Source organism: Camelus ferus, chromosome 2 (genome assembly GCF_009834535.1).
Source record: "Camelus ferus isolate YT-003-E chromosome 2, BCGSAC_Cfer_1.0, whole genome shotgun sequence".
NCBI classification, from domain to species: Eukaryota; Metazoa; Chordata; class Mammalia; order Artiodactyla; family Camelidae; genus Camelus; species Camelus ferus.
Window position 1 is genome coordinate 86,532,037 of NC_045697.1, and position 24,870 is coordinate 86,556,906.

The 24,870-nt window shown below is 34.2% G+C and overlaps 1 protein-coding gene across 10 annotated transcripts in view; it reads left to right on the forward strand.

Annotated features, from left to right (window-relative positions):
- KIAA1109 (KIAA1109 ortholog) overlaps positions 1 to 24,870 on the forward strand; it is a 175,577-nt gene that overhangs the window by 141,657 nt on the left and 9,050 nt on the right. For 6 of the 10 annotated variants that reach the window (XM_032462751.1, XM_032462769.1, XM_032462762.1 and 3 more), the window contains 18 exons: positions 643 to 752; positions 1,401 to 1,491; positions 2,046 to 2,108; positions 4,198 to 4,451; positions 5,001 to 5,216; positions 6,417 to 6,597; positions 7,117 to 7,318; positions 9,042 to 9,203; positions 9,734 to 9,873; positions 11,285 to 11,486; positions 15,124 to 15,324; positions 16,080 to 16,259; positions 18,459 to 18,596; positions 19,298 to 19,555; positions 20,462 to 20,612; positions 21,014 to 21,171; positions 21,289 to 21,481; positions 21,692 to 21,909. In XM_032462751.1, coding sequence (XP_032318642.1) covers positions 643 to 752; positions 1,401 to 1,491; positions 2,046 to 2,108; positions 4,198 to 4,451; positions 5,001 to 5,216; positions 6,417 to 6,597; positions 7,117 to 7,318; positions 9,042 to 9,203; positions 9,734 to 9,873; positions 11,285 to 11,486; positions 15,124 to 15,324; positions 16,080 to 16,259; positions 18,459 to 18,596; positions 19,298 to 19,555; positions 20,462 to 20,612; positions 21,014 to 21,171; positions 21,289 to 21,481; positions 21,692 to 21,909 — 3,118 coding nt within the window. The remainder of the gene's footprint in view (positions 1 to 642; positions 753 to 1,400; positions 1,492 to 2,045; positions 2,109 to 4,197; positions 4,452 to 5,000; positions 5,217 to 6,416; positions 6,598 to 7,116; positions 7,319 to 9,041; positions 9,204 to 9,733; positions 9,874 to 11,284; positions 11,487 to 15,123; positions 15,325 to 16,079; positions 16,260 to 18,458; positions 18,597 to 19,297; positions 19,556 to 20,461; positions 20,613 to 21,013; positions 21,172 to 21,288; positions 21,482 to 21,691; positions 21,910 to 24,870) is intronic. The other 4 variants (XM_032462775.1, XM_006180705.3, XM_032462777.1 and 1 more) reach the window with 3 other exon arrangements.

Sequence of the window (24,870 nt, forward strand, 5' to 3'; positions counted from 1 at the left end):
TTCTTAACATTTGTGTCATTTGGTATTTCCTCCTCAATTGGTTTAGACTTTAAATCTCCATTGTATTAGAATCTTTTTTGTATCTAGGCCCCCAGCTACAAATTTGGAGAAGAGGGATTTGGAGACAAGAAGGGTGTTTCAGTCACCACTTCCTTTCCTGTCCTGACTTCTGTCACGGGGTGCCCTGGGGTGGTTGGTGGTCGCTCTCTCGCCCCCCGCCTCCCTCCCCCTTCCCTTATCTCCTCTTCTCACCCCTCCCCTTACCTAAGTTCTCCGAGAATCTTGCCTTTTAATTCTCATTTTTGTTCTCTCCTTTCTTATCATTTCTTTTTTCTCCCCTTATTTCTGTACTCCTCACCCCGCTCCCAGTTTTTTTTCTCTTTTCTCTCAGGCAAGAGCCAGTGGCTCATGTTCTCATTGTACAGCCCTCCTAACTGATGCTCGAACTAAAGAGTAGCTGATTCCTGCTGCACTTTGATCTAAGTTGTTAAGTGACATTTAAAGTTGCAATTTAAGATAACTTGCTATTGATCAAGGGAAGACAAGCTAACTTGTTTAATAGTACAACATTTTATTTGACGTCAGATATTACAATAGTAAACAACTGCCTAAAGTCACCCTTTTTCTCTCCCATTTCATTAGGCTGCTTCTCTAAAGGATAAGTGGGGTTTGGGTTACAAACCAAGTTACAGCCGATCGAAAAGCATTTCGGCTTCTGGAAGACCACCTCTTAAGCGAATGGAAAGGGCAAGGTAATAAATATTTCAACCAATGAAAGAATAAAATTGCTGACTTCTTTACCAAGGTTCACTACTGATTTATTGTGTTCTAACTGGGGAAATTACAAAATTAAGCTAGCAAATGGACCTTATTAGTCAAAGACCAGTAATAGGGGATACTGGCAAACTAAATTTGAGAAATTCCTCTACCCCATTTATACCACAGTGAGTGTGCTTTTTAGTAATGAAGTACATTGCTATTTAGACAAGTTTATGTGTAAACTTACATACTATCCAAAGAAATGAATATTTGCATATTAGTAGCTCGCTGTGAATTTGTCATTTTAGGAAAAGGTATGATTGTACACACATTTAGCATATGAAAAGATGGAAATTTTACATATTATTGAAGAAAACTATAGTTTTACTAGTAAATGAACATTGTAAAGTAAGTATAAATTCTTTTTTATAAGGTTTAGTTTTAGAAAATCTTGTGCCAAAGCAATGAATTTCTTTTGTGGGATGCTAAAGGTTAAGAAATGGAATACCAGAAGTTCAATCCTTGGATAAGGTAAATATTTAGAAACAGAATGTTAATGTTATTAATCAGACTTTATAAAGTCCAGGGATTTTTTTTGAACGAGAATGTTTATGTTTTATAACTTTCTATTTTACTTACAGTTCCCGAGTGGGAGAATCTGAGGAGCTCCCGGAAATCCGCGTGGATGCAGCATCTCCTGGACCCAGAGTCACTTTCAATATCCAGGATACAGTAAGAGATTATTTGTTAGACATACACAGTGCTAATAATTTTTAGGAATTACAAAATTATAATGGTTATGCAGTTTCAAAATACTACCTACCTACTGTGAAAGTGTCGATTGTGATGGTTGAAGTGTCTGTACATTACCAAACGGCAGGGCACCGCCTGCGTGCGGGCACCGGAGAGCCATGCTGCCGGTGTTCGTGTTTTGCATGTAGAATAAAGACTCCTCCACACCGCTTGCTCATAGGTGGAAATGTTTTGTTGAATAATTTTTCTTTCAAGTGCAAATCCACATTAAACCAGGTATTTTACACAGATATAGATGTGAAATGTTTGTACTTTATGTATTTTTATTATTTATGAATTTTAGTTCAGAATATATATAGATAATAGCAGAAACCAGAAATAAAAAGGTCAGCTTCAAAGTTGTATTCTAATTTTGTAGCATGTTAAAGTTTATGTTAAAATGTTTGTTCTGTTTTTTGTTTATTTGTTTCTTTTAAAGCATTGTTTTTTATTTTTCATGAATTTTTATAAGTTTTCTTATTATTTTAATTAAGTTGAAAAAAACAGTATGGGGAAGTACACCACAATCCAGCTGTCCTGGGGAAGGGTATTTTCAGGTACTTTTTAAGAACAACATAAATTATGCTTTAAAACTAATTAACCACTCTCAAAATCTGCTTTCAAATATCTTCCTCTCATTTCATACTAAATTCAGACCTTGAAGATGCTTTACATACAGGTTTAAGATTGTTTGAATATTTTTCATCATGTATATTTCATATGATCTTGCATGAATGTATTTTACTTCTGTACTTCTTTATAATTTAATAGTAATCACTTGATCTCCAAAATTAAAAAAGGATTAAATCAGCTTACCAAATTAACTCAACCAAATCATAAGCCACAAACTGCTGTACCTTAGTTATTCACTAGTTCCTGAGTGAATCTCTTTTTCCTGCATTCAGCTACAAAATGAATCTTTTCTTTAAGAAAAATTAGTTACCTAATTCAAGCTAGAATCAAATCTATATCAGAACAACAAATTAATCATTGAATGTTATTTATTTTGAGTCACTTGTATAAAAAAGCATGTATAAAAGCAACCCATAAAAAAATTATGAAAATGTGGAAATTGTGCTACACAATCATTTATAAATTGAATTAACACCTTTATAAGCCACATATTTTCCCTAAATAAAAGTTATAAAGTAAAATTTAATTTTAAAATTGAATCTGTACAGTAGGTATATAAATCTTTATCTAGGAACTTTCTGTCAAATTACGTTTAAAAAAATGAAACTTATTCCACATTTGTTTTCTTTCCCTTCCCCCGCTCATTTAAGAAAGTCTCAACATATATCCCATAGTTACACTGAATTTAGTCAAACTGAATTTTGTTTTAGAACTATAAGATTATAATATAGTGACCTTGACAAATATGTCCTTTTTTTTTCCTAAAAATGAGCTTGGAAATAAATCATTTACAGTGAATTAAATGGATTCTACTAATTAAGTGATTATTTTTTTCCTGTCCAACATTTTAAAAAATTGGGATATAATTGACATGTAACATTATTTTCAGGTGTACAACATAATTGTTTTACATACGTATATATTTGTGAAGTGATTTATTCCTAAAAGCATTAGTATTTGAACTGATTCAAGCCCTATTTTTTAATAGCAATATATGCTATCTATAAAGAATAGTATATAAAAATCAGAAGTTACAAAGTAGATCATTAAGGCATAAATAGAAAATATAAAGCAAAGGGATATTTATTTATATCTATATCTAGATATTTATATCTATAAACTCTTACCACAGTTTTAAAAATTTAGTATTTTCTGATAAATAAAATCTGATTTACTTATTTAGTAAATAATTGTATTTTATAAAACATGAAGAAAAGCTAGATTCTGCAGATGTTTGAGATTTTGATTATGGGATTTCACTCTGCATCTGATAGTAGCATCAATAAATTTACCCTGCACATTACACTTTACAAAGGCTTACCACATTCTCAAAGGGGTATGCAAGCAGCTCTCACAACTGGGAAACCAAATTAGGTCACAGGAAGTTTTGGGTTTTTTTGACCTATTTAAATACAGTAGCCTCCTGGTGCAGTTAGTGACATGGTATTTATACAGACTATTCACCTTAAAATATAGAATTCTTAGCTTTGGTTGATTGATATGCTTTATTACATAACTATTTGCACATCTGTCTTCAACCCAATAGGGGCCCATTTTTAATAGAGTTATCCACAAAAAAGTATCTAGAAGCTTGAAGTATGTTCTGTACAGACACTGCATGCTCTCCCATCACTAACTGCTCTCCTGCCCTTCTACTTTTTAGTTGATCACATTGTTTCTTTTGTCTCCACAGCATGTTTAATCTATGCTTTAAAGAATTGCAATATATATGTACTAATTAATATGATGATATATGCTTATGTAAAGTAAAATTTCACTCTTAGTTTTTCATGTGTCAGTGGTGTGACTTTCTGTGGTTGGAACTTCTGCTTCCTTCCTTGGTGTGCCATTTCATATGTTCGTAAAGCTGACCTTTCTTTCAGATCAGAGTAAGGAAATTCAACTCTGAGAGAAATTTTAAATGCTTAAAACCTATCTTTTTCTTTTTCTTTTTTTAACCAAAAAGAAGTTTATAATGCAAACCTGATTCATGTTTTCTCTTTTTACAATCAGTTTCCAGAGGAGACAGAACTGGACCTTTTGTCAGTAACCATTGAAGGTCCATCCAATTACTCATCAAATAGTGAAGGATCATATTCCATGTTCAGTTCTCCCAAAACTCCTGGAGGCTTTACACCAGGCATTGCTTTTCAACCTGAAGAGGGCCGACGGGATGACAGTTCATCTTCTACCAGTGAAGATTCCGAGAAGGATGAAAAGGATGAAGACCATGAGAGAGAAAGGTTTTATATTTACAGGAAACCCTCGTGAGTAGCCTTTTTCTTTTAAGATCATTAGGCAGTATTTTAGAATCTAGAACTGAGCTTAAAGCAATTTTTTACAGGAAAAATATCTTAAATATGCCTAGCCAGAGTGAGACTAAGAGACTTATCCATGGTTTACTAATATGATTTAGTTCCATATGGCATTATTTTTTCTTTCCTTGTTTTTCTTTTAATAAAATCTAGAAAGTAGCATTTAAACTTTACAATTTGCCCAAATGAAATCTCCAAAATGTGGAATGTAGTTCATACACTGATATCCAGACTCCTTAATGGCAGTGATGGTGCCTGTGTCCTGAGCACGTAGCACATTGCCTGGCATGTAATAGTTACTCATTATGTACCTGTTGAATAAAATGTGACTCCATTAAACTAAGGAAAATCTTCAGTTAGTATGAGCTAGTTGAATAATTTGAATTTATGATATAGTAAAATTTATTTATAGACTATTGCTCACATAACATGATGGAAAATAGTTTGTTGAAAACTCTTCCCATTTTACTGCAATGTAATGACCAGCTGTTCTTTCTCTAGACACACATCTCGTAAAAAAGCAACAGGTTTTGCTGCTGTTCATCAGCTATTTACAGAACGCTGGCCAACAGCACCAGTCAACCGAAGTCTTAGTGGCACAGCTACAGAGAGAAATATTGACTTTGAACTTGATATACGAGTTGAAATTGATAGTGGAAAATGTGTGCTCCACCCAACCACCCTTCTACAAGAACATGATGATATAAGCTTGAGAAGGTAAGATATTGTTCAGAAAAGGGTACATATAAGTTAATTTGTCAGAAATAATATTTATGTGTCACTAATCAATACAAACATTTTCCTCCTACATCCCCAAATGCAGATTTAAAGAGTATATAATCATAATTGGAATGTTTGCGTGTTTATTTGTATAACATACTATTTCTTTAAACAAACGTATATTTTCTAGTGATGAGAAATGGACATGTGATTTAGATTCTAGCAAATTTTTTTAATTAAAATAGTTATATCTTTGGAATTCTCCTAAACAAGCATGAATTTCTCACTTAGTCTCTGTTCTTGTATTGTGCACATTTCCATTTCAAATAACAGTACAATACTCAGAGATATCTTGTTATTGGGAGTTTTGATGAATTCATAAAGATATAAGAAAGATTGGGAAACAATTGCACAGAGAGGCCTTAAGAAAATGCAATGTTGTTCAGGCTGTAACTGCAGCTTTACCATTTGTTTTAATCGTTTAAGAAACAGTGGTATAAATAGGCTTACGGTTAGATTATTTTTTCTCTGAATTTTTATTTTGTTTTTACTTCCTAATCTAAAAAAGAATTATAAGAAAATAATAACATTAATGACTGAGTGGATGGGTAGGGAGTGGGTGGAGATGTAGATAAAACAAGGAAGCAGAATGCTGACAGTTGTTGAAGCCGGGAGATGGATCCATGGGGTCTATTCTACCATTCCGTTTACTTTTTTTATGTTTGAAATTTTCTATAATAAAAGATTTTTAAATGGTCTTTTTGTCTAATGAGGGTTTTATAAAATGAGAAGATAAAAAGACACTCTAAACAGTTGAATTCTTATAATAGTGATGATAAAAAGAATGACTGTTTATTTTTGGTTGAACCACAATAAACCAAAATAAATTGCCCATATTCAGCTGTTTTTACCTGTGTAAAAGGCAATTTCATTTGGTTCAACCTAATGTGCTCAAGTGAAACAATTGTGACCTCAGGAAAGAATAAAGGTAACTGCCCTCAGTAGTTATGGAACATAGGACAGAAGCATTGTCTGTGCAAGGATCAACCAGTTTAGCTAGAGACACTGATGAGCTTCCCTTTCTCAACTTTATTAATATTTTACATTCTATGTACTGTATAAATGAAAGTCTGATTTTAAACAAAATAAAAGGAGAGAAATGTCTTTTAAAAAGATAAAGTATTTTTCTATTTATAGGAGTTATGATAGAAGTTCCAGGAGTTTAGATCAAGATTCTCCCTCAAAAAAGAAGAAGTTTCAAACTAATTATGCTTCCACCACCCATTTAATGACTGGCAAGAAAGTGCCATCATCTCTACAAACAAAGCCTAGTGACTTAGAAACAACAGTATTTTATATTCCTGGAGTTGATGTAAAGGTAAAAACCTATTTGTCTAGGATACGGGATTAGGTTATTAGTAGCCATGTTTATCTTCTATCATATATGTTCTTCCTTCACCAGTTACATTAAAATGAGACTTCCTGAAGTTTTTCTCTGATACAACCATATTCTGAATACGAGACTGTCTAAATTGGTTGCCCTTTTTTCCATGAAATGTTGATAAAAACAAGTTAATTCTCTTTTTTATTCATTGATATTCATAACATATTTGTCAAACCTTGCCTAGTGCAACTTTAGTAAACAATTGTTTTTTTAGACTATAGACATACACAATCCTAGAATGTTAAGCTAGAAAGAATTTAAAATACTATCTGGGATGACCTTTTTAATTTTAAAAATGAAAAAAAGCTAATAAGGAACTTGCTGGTATCACAGAGCTAACTTGTAAAATCTTCTGGCTCCTGGACCTATGTTCCTTCTACCACATTTTTGTATATTTCTTGATTTTCCTCATCTGCATACTTTTAATTTGGAAGTTTTTTTGCTTCAATACAGTTGCATTACAATTCCAAGACTCTAAAGACTGAATCACCTAATGCCTCCAGAGGATCTTCTTTGCCAAGAACACTCTCTAAAGAGTCCAAGCTGTATGGTATGAAAGATAGTGCAACATCTCCTCCTTCTCCTCCTTTACCTTGCACTGTCCAGAGCAAGACTAACACCTTACTTCCTCCCCAACCCCCACCTATTCCCTCAGGTATTTAAGGAAAATATACTTTATTTTTAATTTTTTTCATAAATTAATTTTTAGTCATCACCTACTTGCTCTATTGAGATTTTCAAACTCACATGTTTAAGGAAAAAGGACATAGACTTATCAATAGTGACTGTACAAAATTCGTATATGGAAATGTGGGCCAACTGCTTTTGGCTACTTCTCAAATTGATATGACCTTAGAATATCAGTTGTTAAACTTAATATACTAAATAGTTTACTGAATTTTTTAGATCCATGTATATTTAGAGAAAGTCTTATTTAGTTCAAATTTGAGAGCGTATGACCTAGATGCAAACATCAGACATATACCTTTAAGACAGAGTTTATTGGATTTAACCACATTTATTAATTATCTATAATTGCATAAGAAATTATGCAAAACTTGGTAGTTTATAATCTCAAAAACAAATTTCGGTGGGTCAGAAATTCACGAGCAGTTTGGCTGGGTGAATCTAAGCTCACGGTCTTTTATGAAGTTGCAGTCAAGATGTTGGCTAGGGCTGCAGCCATCCAAATGCATGACTGGGTCTGGAAAATCTGCTTCCATCATATCCCATTCATGTGGCTGGCAAGCTGGCACTTTAGTTTCTCCCCACATGGGCCTCTCCACTAGGCCACTTGAGTGTTCTAATGACATGGCAGTCCCTCAAAATGAATGATCCAAAAGAAAACATGGCTGAAGCTGCATTATCTTTTATAGCTTAGTCTCAGAAGTCACATATCATTACTCCCACAGTATCTTACTGATCACACAAGTCAGCCTTATACAGTGCAGGAGTGAATTACCCAAGGGCACAAATACCAGGAGGCAGGGACCACTGGAAGCTATTTTGAAATCTGGCTATAACACCACGTGAATTATATCTTATACATGTAGTAGAATTTCCAAAAAAGGGAGTATTGGACTGGGCAAGAATTATTTGAAAAAGCTGTATTTGAGAGATGTAACTTGATACATAATAAATCTTTTAAAGTAGCCAGAAATTATGATAATAATGCCTAATGTTTTTATTTCACTTTTAAATTAACAAGTTACATGAATGTCCATTAAGTGCGGGACAGACATCAGCCCTGTTTTATACAGGAAGAAAGGTAAAGCTCATACAAGGTGAATTTCTTTCTTAGGTTTACAAACTAAAACATGTCGGACTTGGAAACCTAAACCAAAGTTAGCTACATCTTAGCTCTTACAACCACTCTATTGATTGGAAATACTTAGTCAGGTGGAAGGAGAGAGAGATGCAGCCCGTGTAGGGAGGCAGTATAAAAATATACAAGGTAAGACCAGCAAGAACATAGGAAAGCCTATAAACAATGATTTTTTTCCTCACTTGCCACAAAATACTGTTCGTTACAGGTCTCTATGTCTTACTTCTTAAGTGGACAAAATAATAAAAGATGAGAGACTAAAATAATACTGAGAGAGTTAGCAAAGTATAAACTTGAAAAATTGAGCCAAAATTTGTGACCTAGAGCAAGTAGGAACAACTGTTGTATTTATATACACCATTAGTCATCTCTGAATTCTAACAATAATGTATCGTCATTTCTATCAACCTATTTTTATTGCATTCTTCTATGATTTTAATTATAAGGTGCTTCATCCAATTAAACTGTCATATAATTCTGATTTCTCACAAAATTATCATATGTTTTATGAAAACTATTTATTAAACTCACTTCACATTTGTAAATGTTCTAGCCAAAGGAAAAGGAAGTGGAGGAGTGAAAACAGCCAAGTTATATGCCTGGGTAGCACTTCAGTCATTGCCAGAGGAAATGGTTATTAGTCCCTGCCTATTAGACTTCCTGGAAAAGGCTCTGGAAACTATCCCAATTACACCAATTGAAAGGAATTATACAAGTGAGTGTCCTCCTTATATACTTGCACATCACATGTATTCTGGGGTCCTGCTACTTTAGAAGCATTTCTTAAAGCTATTATATATTACTATATAATATATTCAATGATAAATATAAAAGAATTGTAGAACTGAAAAAGAACTTGAGAGGTCATCCAGCTTTCATTTACAAATGAAGATACTTAAGTCCTGGTGGTGTTTTACGATTCTCCCACAGCCACAGCTAGTTAATGACAAACTTAACATCCCTAGGTCCTAAATTAGTGTGTCTCTTGGGCTGGAAACTCCTTGAGGGCAAAGGCATAATTACTGTTTTCTTTGTACACTGTTTGGTAACAGCTGGGAATCGGAGTTTGGAGGAATGAGTAAGAGATTTGAACAGGGAAAGATGTCCAGACTGATGGGCTGTGGAAGCCAGTCTTTCTGTGTATTTGTACCCCTGATCTCAGTACTAGCATAAGAGAAACGGATCTTTCAATAAATAATTTGCCCTTGCCCTAACAGTAAAACTTAAAACTAAATATTTTAACAGCTGTCAGCTCACAAGATGAAGATATGGGACATTTTGAAATACCAGATCCTATGGAAGAATCAACAACATCATTAGTATCCTCTTCAACATCTGCTTACTCTTCCTTCCCTGTAGACGTTGTGGTTTATGTACGAGTTCAGGTAATATAGTCCATTTATTCCTTTTTGCTTTAAAGAAAAGCTTTTTTCTTAAGTTTATTTGAACACTTAAAATATTATTTCTCTTAAAAAATTTTCTTAACTGTGAGTTCATGGACCTTTAGCATGCTTATGATATTCGAGGTTGCCTAAACCTCTGGGAAGTATATGTACAATTTTATGTGTTTATTTACTTTTCTGCTGAGGAGCTTCATAGATCTTCTGCGTTTTCAAAATTTAGATCTTATACTTTTGTGGCAAAAGTGAAAATATGTAAGTTAAAACCCTTTTTTAGCATTTTATGCCTTTTTTTATTATGGCACCTATTATTCTTGTCATTATGGTCATTTGGGGGCAGATATAAAGCAAAATTGAGACATTAAAGTCACATTAGTATCTTTGTTAGATTTTTCTGAGAGATATATAATCTCTATTTAATATTTTATTCCAAAATTCACTCCTATCTGTAGGTCTTTAGGAATATAGGCATACCTCAGAGACATTGTGGGTTCAGTTCCAGAACACTGCAGTAAAGCGAGTACCATGAATTTTTTGATCTCCTAGTGCATATAAGTTAAGTTCATATTATACTGTAGACTATTAAGTGTCCAAAAGCATTATGTCTTTAAAAAAAAAACACCAATGCACTTACCTTAATTAAAAATAACACCATTGGAAAAATGGCACCATTAGATTTGCTCAAGGTAGGATTGCAAAAACCTTCAATTTGTGAAAAACTCAACATCTGCAAAGCACAATAAAACGAAGTATGGCATATTAGCATCTGATTGAGTCCATTTATTAAGGAGGATTTGACTTGTATCCAAACTTCAAGGTGTAGTTTACTCCCAATTAACATTTTATAATCAGTCTTAAGAATTAAAAAAAAGCAAACGGTCATCTGTTCAGATTAATTTGTACACTAGCAATTTGGTCAAAAGAGCTTCAGTCTGATCTTCTCTGCCCTAGCTTTTTTGAAGATATGATAAAAACAAGTAATGAGTGAGGATTTGAGAGTTTATAAAATGAGTTATTAATGCAGTAGCCTTTTAAAATTTTTAATATAAAGGAAATTACATCTTTAAAGGACTTGATTATGAACAATATGGACATAAATATCTTTAACATTCTGAATCATGTAAATGTCTACATATTTACTGCTAAAAGATAGTTCCCCAAATATTTAGAGTTTTTAAAAATGATACCATTTTATAAATACATTTTGGTTAATGTATCATGTGTCTATTTGAAAAACTAGGACATTAAACATAAAATTCTTTTAAGTGTCAAATAATACTGGTATATGTAGACTGAAATCAAAATTGACTGTACTGTTTGAAGTCCAATGGGAAATCTTTTAACCATCTAGTTCCTAAAAGCTTTTTTTTTCCTTTTGGCTTCCCACACTTTCCAGCCATCACAGATCAAGTTCAGCTGTTTACCAGTGTCCAGAGTGGAATGCATGTTAAAGCTGCCATCCCTGGACTTGGTGTTTTCTTCAAACCGAGGAGAACTAGAGACTTTAGGGACGGCGTGCCCTGCAGAGACCTTCCCCCCCGGAGCTAACGCTGCTCAGAGTGGAATGAAGACTTGTGCAGGCAAAACTGCAACGCCAGGTGCGGAAACAGCCTTTGCTTTACCAGTAATTGATGTATAGTCGCAAGTAAATATGGAAAAGGAGAATGTTTGAGAATTAGAGTATTTATAGACAAAAACTATAGTAGATCTAAGTTTTGAGTGTATTTTGTCACAAGGGAACGGCAGTTGTATAGCGTTTTGCTGTTGGCTTGAATGTGCGTACTACAAGTGCTGTGAAGCGTGAATGATGATATGGTCAGGTACTTTTGAATGTTTTATTTTATGCTATATTTTTACATTTAAGAGTAATCAGTGTTACATACAATAAATAAGAGATGTATTATCTTGTAAGCATTTCTTACCACACTGAATTAAAATTGTATCAAATATATAGTTTTTAACGGTAAATTTTGTTATCTAACTCAAATGTCTGTTTCATAAAAGGTTTAGTTTTTAAAACAGAGGCTCTGATGATTTTTTGATGAGATAGTCACTCTTCACTATATTAAAACTCAGTGTCATTTCTGCCCTAAAAATCATATAGAGGTCACAAATGCCAGTAATAAGATTTTACTGGGTATTTTTGATGAGAGAACTGATAAGAGAACTGACATTAAAATAGCAGTTCTTGGGGGAGGTTTTAGCTCAAGAGGCAGAGTGCATGCTTAGCATGCACGAGGTCCTAGGTTCAATCCCCGGTTACCTCCATTAAAAATAAGAACAACTAAATAAACCTAATTACCTACCCCTTCAAATAAATACATACGTACATACATACATACATAACTAACTAACTAACAATGGTTAACCAGGGGCGATTCTGTCCTGAGGGGATATTCAGCAATGTGGAGAAACGGTTAAAGCAAAACATTTGCTCTGCTCTGTGAATCTCTGAAAGTTTTCACAACAAAACAAGAAAACAAAAAGTTGATATTTTAGAAACATAGTTTTTGCCAATGCCACTGCTCACTGTTTTGCACTTAGCTCCAAAATATTGCTGTTGAAATTGTGTTGTAGCCAACATATTGAAGTGGCATTGCTGGTTTTTGAAAACATTTTTCTGGTTATAAAATTAACACATAGTTCATTACAGGAAATACAGAAAACAGAAAAGTACTAAAAATGAAAATAATACCTCTTTATCATAGATAACCAGTATTATCATTTCCTACCTGCTCTCCAGCATTTTTGTGGCAATACAGTCTTTTTCCCAAGCAAAATTGAAAGATGGTCTCTTCTGCTATATAACTTTAAAAAGTTTTAAATATAAGTTTTCCCAAATTATTAAATATTTAATATCTAAGATAACTTTAATGACTGCATGATATTCCATTATTTTGATCATATATTTGAAATTTCCTGGACTTTTTTTATTTTGTAAATAATATTGAGATGAATATCTTTGTATATAGACATTTTAAAACATCCTTAGGATAAATTCTTAAAAGCGTAATTCCTGAGTCAGAGTGTGTGAACATTTTTAAGGTGTTTGGTAGGTTTTACTCTCTAGTAAGATGATAAGATTTCTGCCATCTTCACCACAGTGTGTGGACTCCACACTGTATTCTTCCCAACATTGTGCTTTAAATTTATTTTCAGTCATTGCTAATGTGGACTAAAATGGGATTTTATCATTTTAATTTATATTGCTACTTTATTGGCTATTTGAGGGAGGGGGATAAATATGTCCGTGCCCATTTCTCTGTTGGGATATTCACTTTTTTCTTAAGGGCAAATGTTACAAATTATTAACACTTAAATTATTATAGCAGTGTATATGCACTATGGTAGGAATACGTAGTGAAAGGAATATAAAATGAGCAGTTATTTTTTATGCCCACATTTATTTTAGGAAATAAAAAAGTGAAACAGCACCCATCATTTTATCATCATAAAACATGCAAGAAGGAATGATGATGAGAATAAATGTATTAGAACTGTGGGTTATGATAATGTCTATTCTTTTAAAGGATCTTTATTGAGCTTTACTGAGTTCTGGATCAGTGCTAAGGGTTGGATGTACTGTAGTGAACTTAGCAGACATGGCCGCTGCTAGTGTGGAACTTCAGTTGCATTTGGAGAAACAGATAGTAAGGAAACAAGTATATTTTAAGTGGAAACATGAAGTAGGTGAGTGTGAGTTAGCCAAGCAGAGAGTTGGGGGAATAAACACTCCAGGTACAGAGTTCAAAATGTATGAAGCAGGAAAGAATCTGGCAACTTTGAAAAAGAAAAAAAAAAGTATAAGTGGAGCATGGTGAACTAAGGGTATACTGGCATGAGCAAGATTTCGATAGATAAGAAAGAGCCAGATCATGCAGGGAAGCCACTGAAAGCTTCAGTAGGAAAGTGGACGTGATTATGATGTACACTTCTAGAACACTAGTCCAACTGCAGTGTGACAGTTGATTGAAGGAGAACAAGAATGGAAGGAAACAGAGTAGTTGGTAATTTCAGCAGCTCACAACTGATCATTGCTTAGGCTGGAATAGCAATGGTAAGATGGAGGGAAATGGACAGACTTGATATATGTTACTAGAAATGATACGGTGATAAATTTCATAATAGGAAGTTAGAAGTGAGAAGGAGGACAAACAACTCCTAGGTATCTGGTTGAGCTATTTGCATGGAAGTGTTACTGGAGATGGGAAATACTGGAAGAGTAGCAGATTGGGGGAAAAGATCAAGAGTCTAGTTTTGGACTTGGTAAGCTTTAAACCTGTGACCTGCTCTAATGGGATGTTGCAATATATGAATATATGTTGCAATATATGAATCCAAAGGAAGTCTGGTCTAGAGATATGTGTTTTAGAATCATCAGCAAAGTCATCTAATTCTCTGTTTAGATGGTCTCATATTTTTTAATTTAATTTAATTTATTTGTTTTATTTTTATTGTAGTATAGTCAGTTTACAGTGTGTCAGTTTCTGGTGTACAGCATGTTTCAGTCATACAAATACATACAAATATTCGTTTTCATATTCTCTTTCATTATAGGTTACTACAAGATATTGAATATAGTTTCCTGTGCTATACAGAAGAAGCTTGTTTATCTATTAGTAACTGCAAATCTCAAAACTCTCAATTTATCCCTTCCCACTCTCTTTCCCCCTGGTAACCATGTTTGTTTCTATGTCTGTGAGTCTGTTTCTGTTTTATAAATAAGTTCACTTGTGTCTTTTTTTTTAGATTTCACACTGTATTTTTTATTTTTATAGCATATTTGGAATTCACCTATCCGTGGTGAAGAGAAAGAGATCTTTAACTTTGTGCATTTGTGTACCTGGCTCTATTTCCATTGTTCCTATGGAAATATGGAGTCCTGCTGTATGATTTGAATTTTTTACAGTTCGTTCTCCTCCCTTTCTGCTTAAAACCCAGCTATTTTGTACCTCTTTGACTGCCTGCTTCCAATAGAACAAAGGAGAAAAGAAACAGGAAACCATGGAGTTGGCCAGTCATATGAACAAATAATTGTTTCAAAGATGAACAGAATATTTCCAATTAATTTCCTAAGTCCTCACTTGCATTTCAGGATTTAAATCTATTGATCAGTTAATGTTTGACTTTCATTTTATTTGCAAGTCATATTTGGTTCTTGAGACTATACTAGTGACAGGTTTTTTAAATTTTCTGTAGCTTATAAATATTTTGGATTTTTTGTGTTCACTGTAGGTTCATCTGGATTAGGCAGCCCTCTTGGCAGAAGTCGGCACAGCAGTAGTCAGTCAGACCTGACCAGCTCCAGCAGCAGTTCATCGGGTTTGAGCTTCACTGCGTGCATGTCTGACTTCTCTCTTTATGTATTTCATCCATATGGAGCAGGGAAGCAAAAAACTGCTGTCTCTGGCCTTACACCTGGATCAGGAGGATTAGGTATACTTAGCATGTTTGCATCTTTTTCAGATTTATAGCATCTTTTCAAGCTTTGATCCTTGTAGAAATCATGATACCTTTAATAATAGATATAAAACAAGATCAGAAACTTTATTTTTCTTCTTGATACTTTCTATCCTGTCTCTAAGTAATAAGTAGAAATATCAAACAAGTAATGCAGATAAATTAATTATATAGGAAATTTAGAACTCAGAATATTTTATAAGTGATATATACTGTACAGTCTCTTTGGATATAAGAAGTTACTTATGTTATTTAAATGTTTCACTAAATCACTTCCTATTTGTATAAAAAATTATATTCTATGAACTGTAAATTTTTAGAGTGTACATCATGTTTCTTAATTTAAAACTCAAATTCCACTGGCATTTTAGAGTGCAGATTTACCACTAAAACTGTATAAAAAGTTGATATTAGTGAATGTCTCTTCACTTATATAGATAAATAATAAAGACACACTCCATGTCAATTCTAGTTTTTATTGGAGAGATGTTGCAAAAATCATCAATTATGCTTATGGGCTTGCACCTATTAAACTATTGTTAGGAATTCCTAATGCTTATTAGGTCATTCTGCTTAAATTTTTACCTCACTTAAGTGATTTTAATTGATGGCATATTCTAGTCTATTCGATAAATTCATGTAACTAGATAGTTGTGTATATAATGTATGAATATATATATGTGTATGTATGTGTGTGTTCATGTGTCTGTGTTTTGTTTTGTTTTTTAAAGGAAATGTGGATGAAGAACCCACTTCAGTCACTGGTCGAAAAGATTCACTCAGTATAAATCTCGAGTTTGTGAAAGTGAGTTTGTCTCGGATAAGGCGTTCAGGAGGTGCCTCGTTTTTTGAAAGTCAGTCTGTAAGCAAGTCTGCAAGCAAAATGGACACTACACTAATAAATATATCTGGTATTCAATTTTATAGTTTTTAACTAAAATATTGTTTTCCAGAATTAAACAAGGGCCTCCTTTTTAAGTGTTTAAATATTAAATATGTTTAATAATATTGTTTATGAAAAATTGATTTAACGGAGAGAATTAACAGTCCAGCCAAGTACTATCTCAGTCCAGGTAATCAGTGTTAGAAATAGGATTTCTAGATAAATACATAGAAATATCACCTAAGGGCCAAAATATGCCTAATTAAATTACTGAGCTGCTTCTTTACTTCTCTACCATGAATTGGTAAAATTTCTGACTTTGTTTGATTTTTAAATTATAAATTCTTAAAACACTAAGGAGGAATGAGTATTGAAGATTTTTTCCTTGGTGTCATCAGATCTTGAGTTGTGTGCATGTGCATCACTAGCTTTATAACTAGTTACGTAACTGTGAGCAGATCCCTTCCTCATTTTCTTTACATTGTGATATGAGTATTTAGAATTAGATACATGTAGAACATTTTGCAGAATTTAGAGTACTATGTGAGTGAAAACTTTAAAAATTATTAATCAAACAAATACAGTAAGTACCCTCAACCCACTCAACACAGTATCTGTTTGGTCAGTGAACAAACATACATTGAGCCTGTATTTTACAGTGAACTTGTGCCAGTCACTCTGCTAGGTGCTTGAAGGTGCAGGCATGAATAAGGCAAGGTCTTGTTAGTGTACAGATAAATTACACTGCAGTGTGATAAATCCTATAATGGAATTTACTTAATGAAGAGGAAGCAATTAAATTTTGATCAGAGAAGGCTTCACAAAGGAAATGATATTTGGGCCAGATCTTCAAAATTATGTAGGAATATTCTTGGCTATAGCAATGTGGTATTTAATGGCATAGAAGCATCAAAAAATATGCTTTTGGTTCATACTTTGATTCAGTGAGACTGAAGCACAGGTATAACTGAACATTTAGTTAGTTGTAAAAAGTAGGTGGGTTCCAGGGGGAGAGGGGAGTTGGCCAGAGGTAAAGCTGGTAAAACAGATTCAGGACATGATCGTGGGGAGACTCGAATGCCAGGCCAAAAACAGGGTTCTGATCTTTTGGGCAGTGAGAAGCCTTTAGAGGTTTTTAAGAAATAGGATGACAACATTGTCCCTAAAGATGACAATACTGTATTGTATACTTAAAAAAAAAAACAAAACAAACAAACCCTGTTAAGATTGTAGATCAAATGTTAAGTGTTCTTACCACAAAAATAACCAGAATTATATATGGATTATAAAATAATCTGTTTACATTAAAAAAAGGAATGATGCTTCAGATTAATGTTTTAGGAAGAGACTTGATAGTAGAATGAAAAATGGGAGCGGAACAATACTTGAGAAGTCTGTTGAAATAGACTAAATAATAGGGTCTTGGAATTGTGATGGTAGAAAAAAGAGAAAAGGGAATGGTTTTAAGAGGAGTAAGAGAATCCCAAAGTTTAAGGACAAATTGTATGAGGAGCAGTAGAGGAGACAAGGATGCCTCCAGCTTTTTAGTTAGGTGACTGAAGGGACATTGAGGTCATTAACTTAGAAAATAAAGGAAGTGCCTAAAGGACATTGAGGGGGAAGGGCCCTGTTGGCAGTTGGCTGATGGACTGTGTGGATATGGGCTCAGGCTGGAATAGAAACTTTAGGTTTGGGAGACATTGGTGTGTAAGAAGAGAAGCTGTGGTGGAGGAGGGCAGAGCACATACAGCAGGGGCAGCAGAGTGCTCAGAGCAGAACTCCAGGAGACGGCCATCAGAAGCTTTCAGACTGACAAGTTGCTGCTTTTTGTCTAAAAGGAAAACTGTAGGTCTTGCCATACAGGTTTGCAGCTACTTTTGAGGAAGTATGTATTCCAGCTCATTCAGATTCAGTTCCCATATTTGAGAGTTGAAGCTGGAAGCTCTAAGACCCTCTGAGAATTTCAAGATAAAGTGATAATAGAATTCCAGGTTGCCCTCCTCACCTCAAAAATGGAAATGGAACTAACAGTGCTAGAATATACTATTTTTATTATTTGTGGGAGGCACACATTATCACTTACTAATCATACTGTGTAACTTATTTTGGTATTTCATGAATTGTTACTGAATTTTAATTCAGTTGTGTAATATTATGTCATATTATACCTTATGAAAATATTAAAGGTTTTGGTCATCTGTTCTAACAAATTTTATATATGCCTCAGCTGTTTGTGATATAGGGTCTGCTTCCTTCAAATATGATATGCGCCGACTCAGTGAAATTCTGGCGTTTCCAAGAGCCTGGTATAGGAGAAGTATTGCAAGACGCCTGTTCCTCGGAGACCAAACTATAAATTTGCCAAGTAAGTTTGTTATGTAATTATAAATTATATTTGGGCTGCTTTTAATTTTGGTTACAGTCGTTAAAAGATCCACGATTGATAACACAAACTTTTTCTTACTTGATAAGTTGTACCATGCTGTTCATTCACTCATTGAGCAAATATCTATTGAGCCCCTTTAATGTGCTAACCACTGGTAATGCAGTATTATTGGAGGTCACAAAATGCTCTCTCAGGGATTAAGCTCAGTTGATTTTTATTCTGTGATTACTCTGTAATCTTTGCAAAATCTAGAAGTGCAGAAATACATTTAACCAAGTTAATCATGGTTCATTAAGCATGGAAAACAAAATGTTGGGGATGTGCTACCATACTGCATTTTTTCTCTTGGACTTAGATATTGTTGTAGTATTACATTAATAAGTGAAAGGTAGACTTAATGACATAGTTGAAGATATCAGAAATCTGGGCCTCAGTCTATTCTCTCATCTGTAAAATGGGAACAGAAGTTCCTGTCCTGCCCTTCTCATGGAGCTTCAGGGAGAATGAAATAAAATGACATGCTGGATTTTACTTTGCAAACTGTACACTGCTGTATAGTTGTCAGGTGGAGAACTGGAAGGACTGTATAATGTGATTACAGAAATGGTGGAGTGGCAAAATTTTATAATATGGTGATTTTACCCTGTTAATTTTGTTTTTGTTTTCTGCTTTTCTATTAGCATCTGGCCCAGGGACACCTGATTCCATTGAAGGTGTAAGCCAGCACCTTTCCCCTGAATCATCAAGAAAAGCTTACTGCAGGACCTGGGAACAGCCTAGTCAGTCAGCCTCCTTCACCCACATGCCTCAGTCACCTAATGTGTTCAATGAGCATATGACAAACAGCACCATGTCACCAGGGACAGCAGCACAGAGCCTAAAATCCCCAGCTTCCGTAAGATCACGGAGTGTGTCTGATTCTTCAGTTCCCCGAAGAGGTAACAGTGATTCCTTCATTATCAGTAGCCCTTGGAGGCCCCCAAAATAAAAATCTTAATTAGTTACTCCCAGATTTCTGCCCCAGCTAAAGGGAGATAAACTCTTGCAGGTTTTTAGGGAAGACGAAGGAGAGGGGGACAGGTAAATCCCAAACCAGACAATAAATACTTCACAGTATTTGCCAGCAGAAGGGACATCTGGATGGCTAGTAGCTTTGAAAAGGGATAGGGAGGGAGAGGGGAATGAGCATATTGTTAGCATGCTCCATATGGTACAGCTATTTTTAGAAGTAAAATAAACCTACAATGTCGTAAAAGATATTTGATACTGAAAAAGTTAATCTTGACGTTCATTCAGTCATTCTTTTATTCAGCCAGTATTTTTTGAACATTCTTATATGCTCAATACTCTACTTGTGTCTAAGCATATAAAAATGATGTAGTTCATGGCACAAGGTAAGAGTGGAGTATAATGAGCAAATGCAGGATTCAAGATATACAGAGTCCATAAGAACACAGAAGACAGGCACCCCAGCCAGCCTCTGCGTTTCAGAATGGTACCTGCCTCCGAAGTTTTCTTTTTGGCAGCAGCAACTTAATGATTTCCTCCTTTGTTAAGAAAATTTTAGAGTGATGAATGATCTGTATCCCATGCACACCAGAATTTCCTCATATAAAATGGAGGTCATATAGAACTTTATGTGTTTTCAAGAAGTAGGGCTGGCAACCTTAATAAAAATGCAATAAGTACTTATTTTAGAGGCAATATAACAGCTATTAACTGATAGGTTTTAACACAAGAATATCATAATTTTACTGTTTGGATTATTGATAAGAGTAGTTTCTGCTTTGTAATTGGCTGAGCATCTATCTGAATGAACGTACATTTGATTTTTCTGTTTTTAGATTCGCTTTCAAAAACATCAACTCCTTTTAACAAATCAAACAAAGCAGCAAGCCAACAAGGGACCCCATGGGAAACACTTGTCGTGTTTGCTATCAACTTGAAGCAATTAAATGTTCAAATGAATATGAGTAATGTAATGGGAAATACAACGTAAGCTATTCAGATACAAAGAAAATATATTTAATCATTAGTTTTAATTTTTCTCATATTGTAAAGCAATTCAAAACCTTTTTTTAATACTGAAATGTTTGAGACAGTAAAAACAGCAGATAAGATATAAATTGCTTTATCTTGAAAGTAGTTTCACCTTAAAGATACTGTAATATAAAACAGCATGAAATGTTTTCTAAAAAAACCAGAAAATTTTAAGAAAAATAGCATGATTTTCTAGTTAAGAAGAAAGCTTTATCATGTAAACGTTTACCACAGTTTTTAGAAGAAATGTATTGTTTCATCATCCAACCTTTTTGAAATCATCTAACTCCTGTTTTATTTAATTCATGACATTGGAAGCCATATGTCTAATTAATAACCCTTTTTCTTTTTTACAGTTGGACAACTAGTGGTTTGAAGAGCCAGGGCCGTCTGTCAGTAGGAAGTAACCGAGATAGAGAGATAAGCATGTCTGTTGGTCTGGGAAGATCACAGTTAGATTCTAAAGGAGGAGTAGTTGGAGGGACCATAGATGTCAATGCTTTGGAGATGGTTGGTATGTTGAAATTTTACAACTGAAAAATGTATTTTAAAAAAATATTTGAAAATTGATTTTGATGAGTTTTTCCCATTAGGCATTTCTGTGACTAGTAATTTATTGTTTCTATATTAGCTCATATTTCTGAACATCCAAATCAGCAACCCAGTCACAAAATTCAGATTACTATGGGTTCTACTGAAGCTCGTGTTGATTACATGGGCTCAAGTATCCTCATGGGCATCTTCAGTAATGCTGATCTCAAGCTTCAGGATGAATGGAAAGTAAATCTGTATAATACACTGGAGTCAAGCATGACTGATAAAAGGTATTTAGTAAACACTTTTTCAATACTTTACGTGACTGTCCTTAACCTGTTTTCTATCATCTAGTGAGAAACCACAAACCATGTTTCCTGCAAAATGACTTTATATCATACAATTAATATGAATGAAAAGCTGTTGGGAAGAGAATTTTTCTTGTGCTTTTAAACCGTCTTCTATAAGATGTATGATAAAGACTCTGTTTTATGCTTTAGTGAAATTTTTGTCCATGGAGATTTGAAGTGGGATATTTTCCAAGTAATGATATCAAGATCAACTACACCGGACCTGATAAAAATAGGAATGAAGCTCCAGGAATTTTTCACCCAGCAGTTTGACACCAGCAAACGAGCTCTGTCTACCTGGGGACCAGTTCCTTATCTTCCACCTAAGACAGTGACTAATAACCTAGAGAAAAGTTCACAAGAACAATGTAAGAGTTAGAAGACTAAGACTTTATACATGCTTTATCTTTCACTAAGTATGTGTTATGATCTTAATTTAAAACAGTATCTATATACTTACAGAGTGATCCATATGCTCTTTATCCTTCTCACTCAGCAAAGTGCCTGATTTTCTACCCACCAGTGGAATTAGAGGTCATCATTTGGGAAGTCATTCATTTATTATCTCCTTCCCCTGCCACAGCTCATCTACAACCATACCATTACTACAAATTGCATCACGACATTACAAATGAATCATATTATTGCAAATTACAACTAATGATAATATTTTCTTTGTATCTGAATAGCTTACATTCTATTTCTCATTACATTACTCATACTCACTTGAATGTTTAATACATACAACCATAATCCATGCTCTTGAATACAAATTATGATAATTCCACGTTCTGGTGGAATTATGAGTGATGTCATATTAGACAGATTCTTGTTTTCACTCAGTAACTTAATCAGCAAACATTTATGCATCAACCATGTTCTTAAGTACTATTTTAGGCATAGGGGATCTACTAGTGGACAAAGTTCCTACCTTCATAAAGCTTACATTTTAATGGGACAGACAGACCATAACTAATTTACTGAGTAAGTATGTAAGATACTTTGAAGTCGAGAGAAGTTCTGAGAGGAAAAAAAAAAAAAGCAGGGAGGATATAGAGAATGATAGCATGTGAGGATAGCTATTTTAGAAAGAGTGGTCAGGGAAACCTTTTCTGAAGTGAAAGAGCTAGGCTAAAATCTGGGGGAAGAGAGTTCTGGGCATAGTAGGCTATTGAAGTGTGCAAAGTTCTTACAGTCAGGAGGAAACTTGCTTGCTTTAGGATCAGAAAGGTGGCCCACTTTGGTGGAACAGAGTGAGAAAGCAGGAAAATGTTGGAAAGAATTCATAGAGAAAAGCCACAGGTAAGATTTTTAATATGATGGGTAACTTGGAGAGTTTTGAACAGATTTGATATTGATTTACTTTTTTAAAAAATAGTCCTTTTTAAAGCATCACTCTGGCTGCTGTGTGGGGAATTTACTAAGGTGGTTAAGAATGAAAGTAAGGAAACCACTAAAATAATTATCATTACCATTGTTACACACATAGTTACATTACCATTGTAAACAGGACATTCTGAGAGTACAGGCAACAGATGATGGTGGCTTTAACTAGAGTGATACACGTAAAAGTGAAAAGTCAGAAGCAGGATAATTTTTATTTTTTCTTTTTCAGTTTTATTAGGGAGAATTACTAGAGTTTGACTGCACATATACATTATATTGCAAATAAATATAATATACTGCACATTTTTTTAGTTTACATATATATACTGATCATTATTTCTAAGAACAGGTTAGAGCTTTAGCTTTTTAAAGTTACATTATTACCAAAGGATAATTTTTATTATCACAGAAGCAATACATATGCATTGGAAAAATAATCAGAAAATATATACAAGCAAAAAATAAAAACATCACATTCCACCCAGAAATCATCACCGTGAACACTTTAGAGCATATACTTTCAGATACTTTTCTATGCGCCTAAATACATGTGTACTTTTTACCAAATTATTATTCATATTGTTTTGTAACCTTTTCCAATCAACAACCTCCACCTTTCCATTTTGCTAATTATCTCCTCTAGCGTTCTCATCCACAACTGACCTGAAATTATCTTTACAACTGGTTTGTCCAAACCAGTATATTCAATTTAAGTCACAGATTAAATATGGTTATATTCCTTGCTCTTTTAAAATTTAGTACAGTTCTTTTTTTAATGACCTCACTTGCTGAAGAGACTTGGTCAGTTGTCCTACAGAATGTCCTACCTTCTGTCCTACCTTTCAGTTGCTTGCTTGTGGTTTCATTTATCTTGTTCTCCTAGTCCATGTGTTTCCTTTAAACTAAAATTGGCATCAGGCATATACAAACAGAGGGCTGTTTTCCCAAATGCCTGGACTGGATTCTTCAAAAAAGTCCTTGTGATGGAAAACAAACAGGCTTAGGGAATGTTTTAGATTAAAGGAAACCTCTAAAGAGGTATGCCAACTAAATACAATGCATGATTCTTGGTTGGATCCAGAATGAGAATTGTGGAAAACAGACAAGAGGATATTACTGGAATAAGTAGGAAATATAAATATGAATTGTACAGTTGACCCTTCAAAAACGGGTTTGAACTGCACAGGGCCACATGCAGATTTTTTTCAGTAGTGAATACTATGGTACCACGTGAAACGTGGTTGGTTGAATCCTGAAGAACTGTGGATATGGAGGGCCAACTATAAATTATATGTGGATTTTCAACTTTACAGAGGGTTGGCACCTCTAACCACCGTGTTGTTCGGTGGTCATCTGTTTATCTGATTAGTTCTCAGAATTTAATATGCATCTGAAATACCTGGAGATCTTATTAAAATGCAGATTCTAATACAGTAGATATGGAGTGGTTAGAAGAGTGAATTTCTAACAAGCTCCCAGGTGATGCTGACACTGCTGGTCTTCAGACCTCACTTTGCAGCAGCAGCAGGGGTATAAAATAGCTAAAAATGCTTAAAAATCAGGGATCTGCCTTTGATTTCTAGACTTCTAATCAATGGTTTACTTAGCCTCTCTTCTGCTTCACTTGAAGAGTCTAGATGAAATAACTAGTTTACAAAGTTACTGTGATAATTGTATAAAATTTCATGGAGGCATTTTGTAAATCATTAATCAGTGCAGAAGCATTCATTGTAAGTATTATTAGCAAGTTGCTACTTTCTTTCGTTCTGCCCATCCTTGTGCAGCATCATTTCCCAGAGTGTACCTTGATTAGCTTCTCTTAACGTTAACCAGGTGCTGAATTGTTGTTTTCTTCCTTATCTGAGTCACTTCAGCTGTAGAGAGTAGCCACCTGCTGCCTTCCCACCCACCATTCAAGATGTTCATGAGACACTTGAGAATAA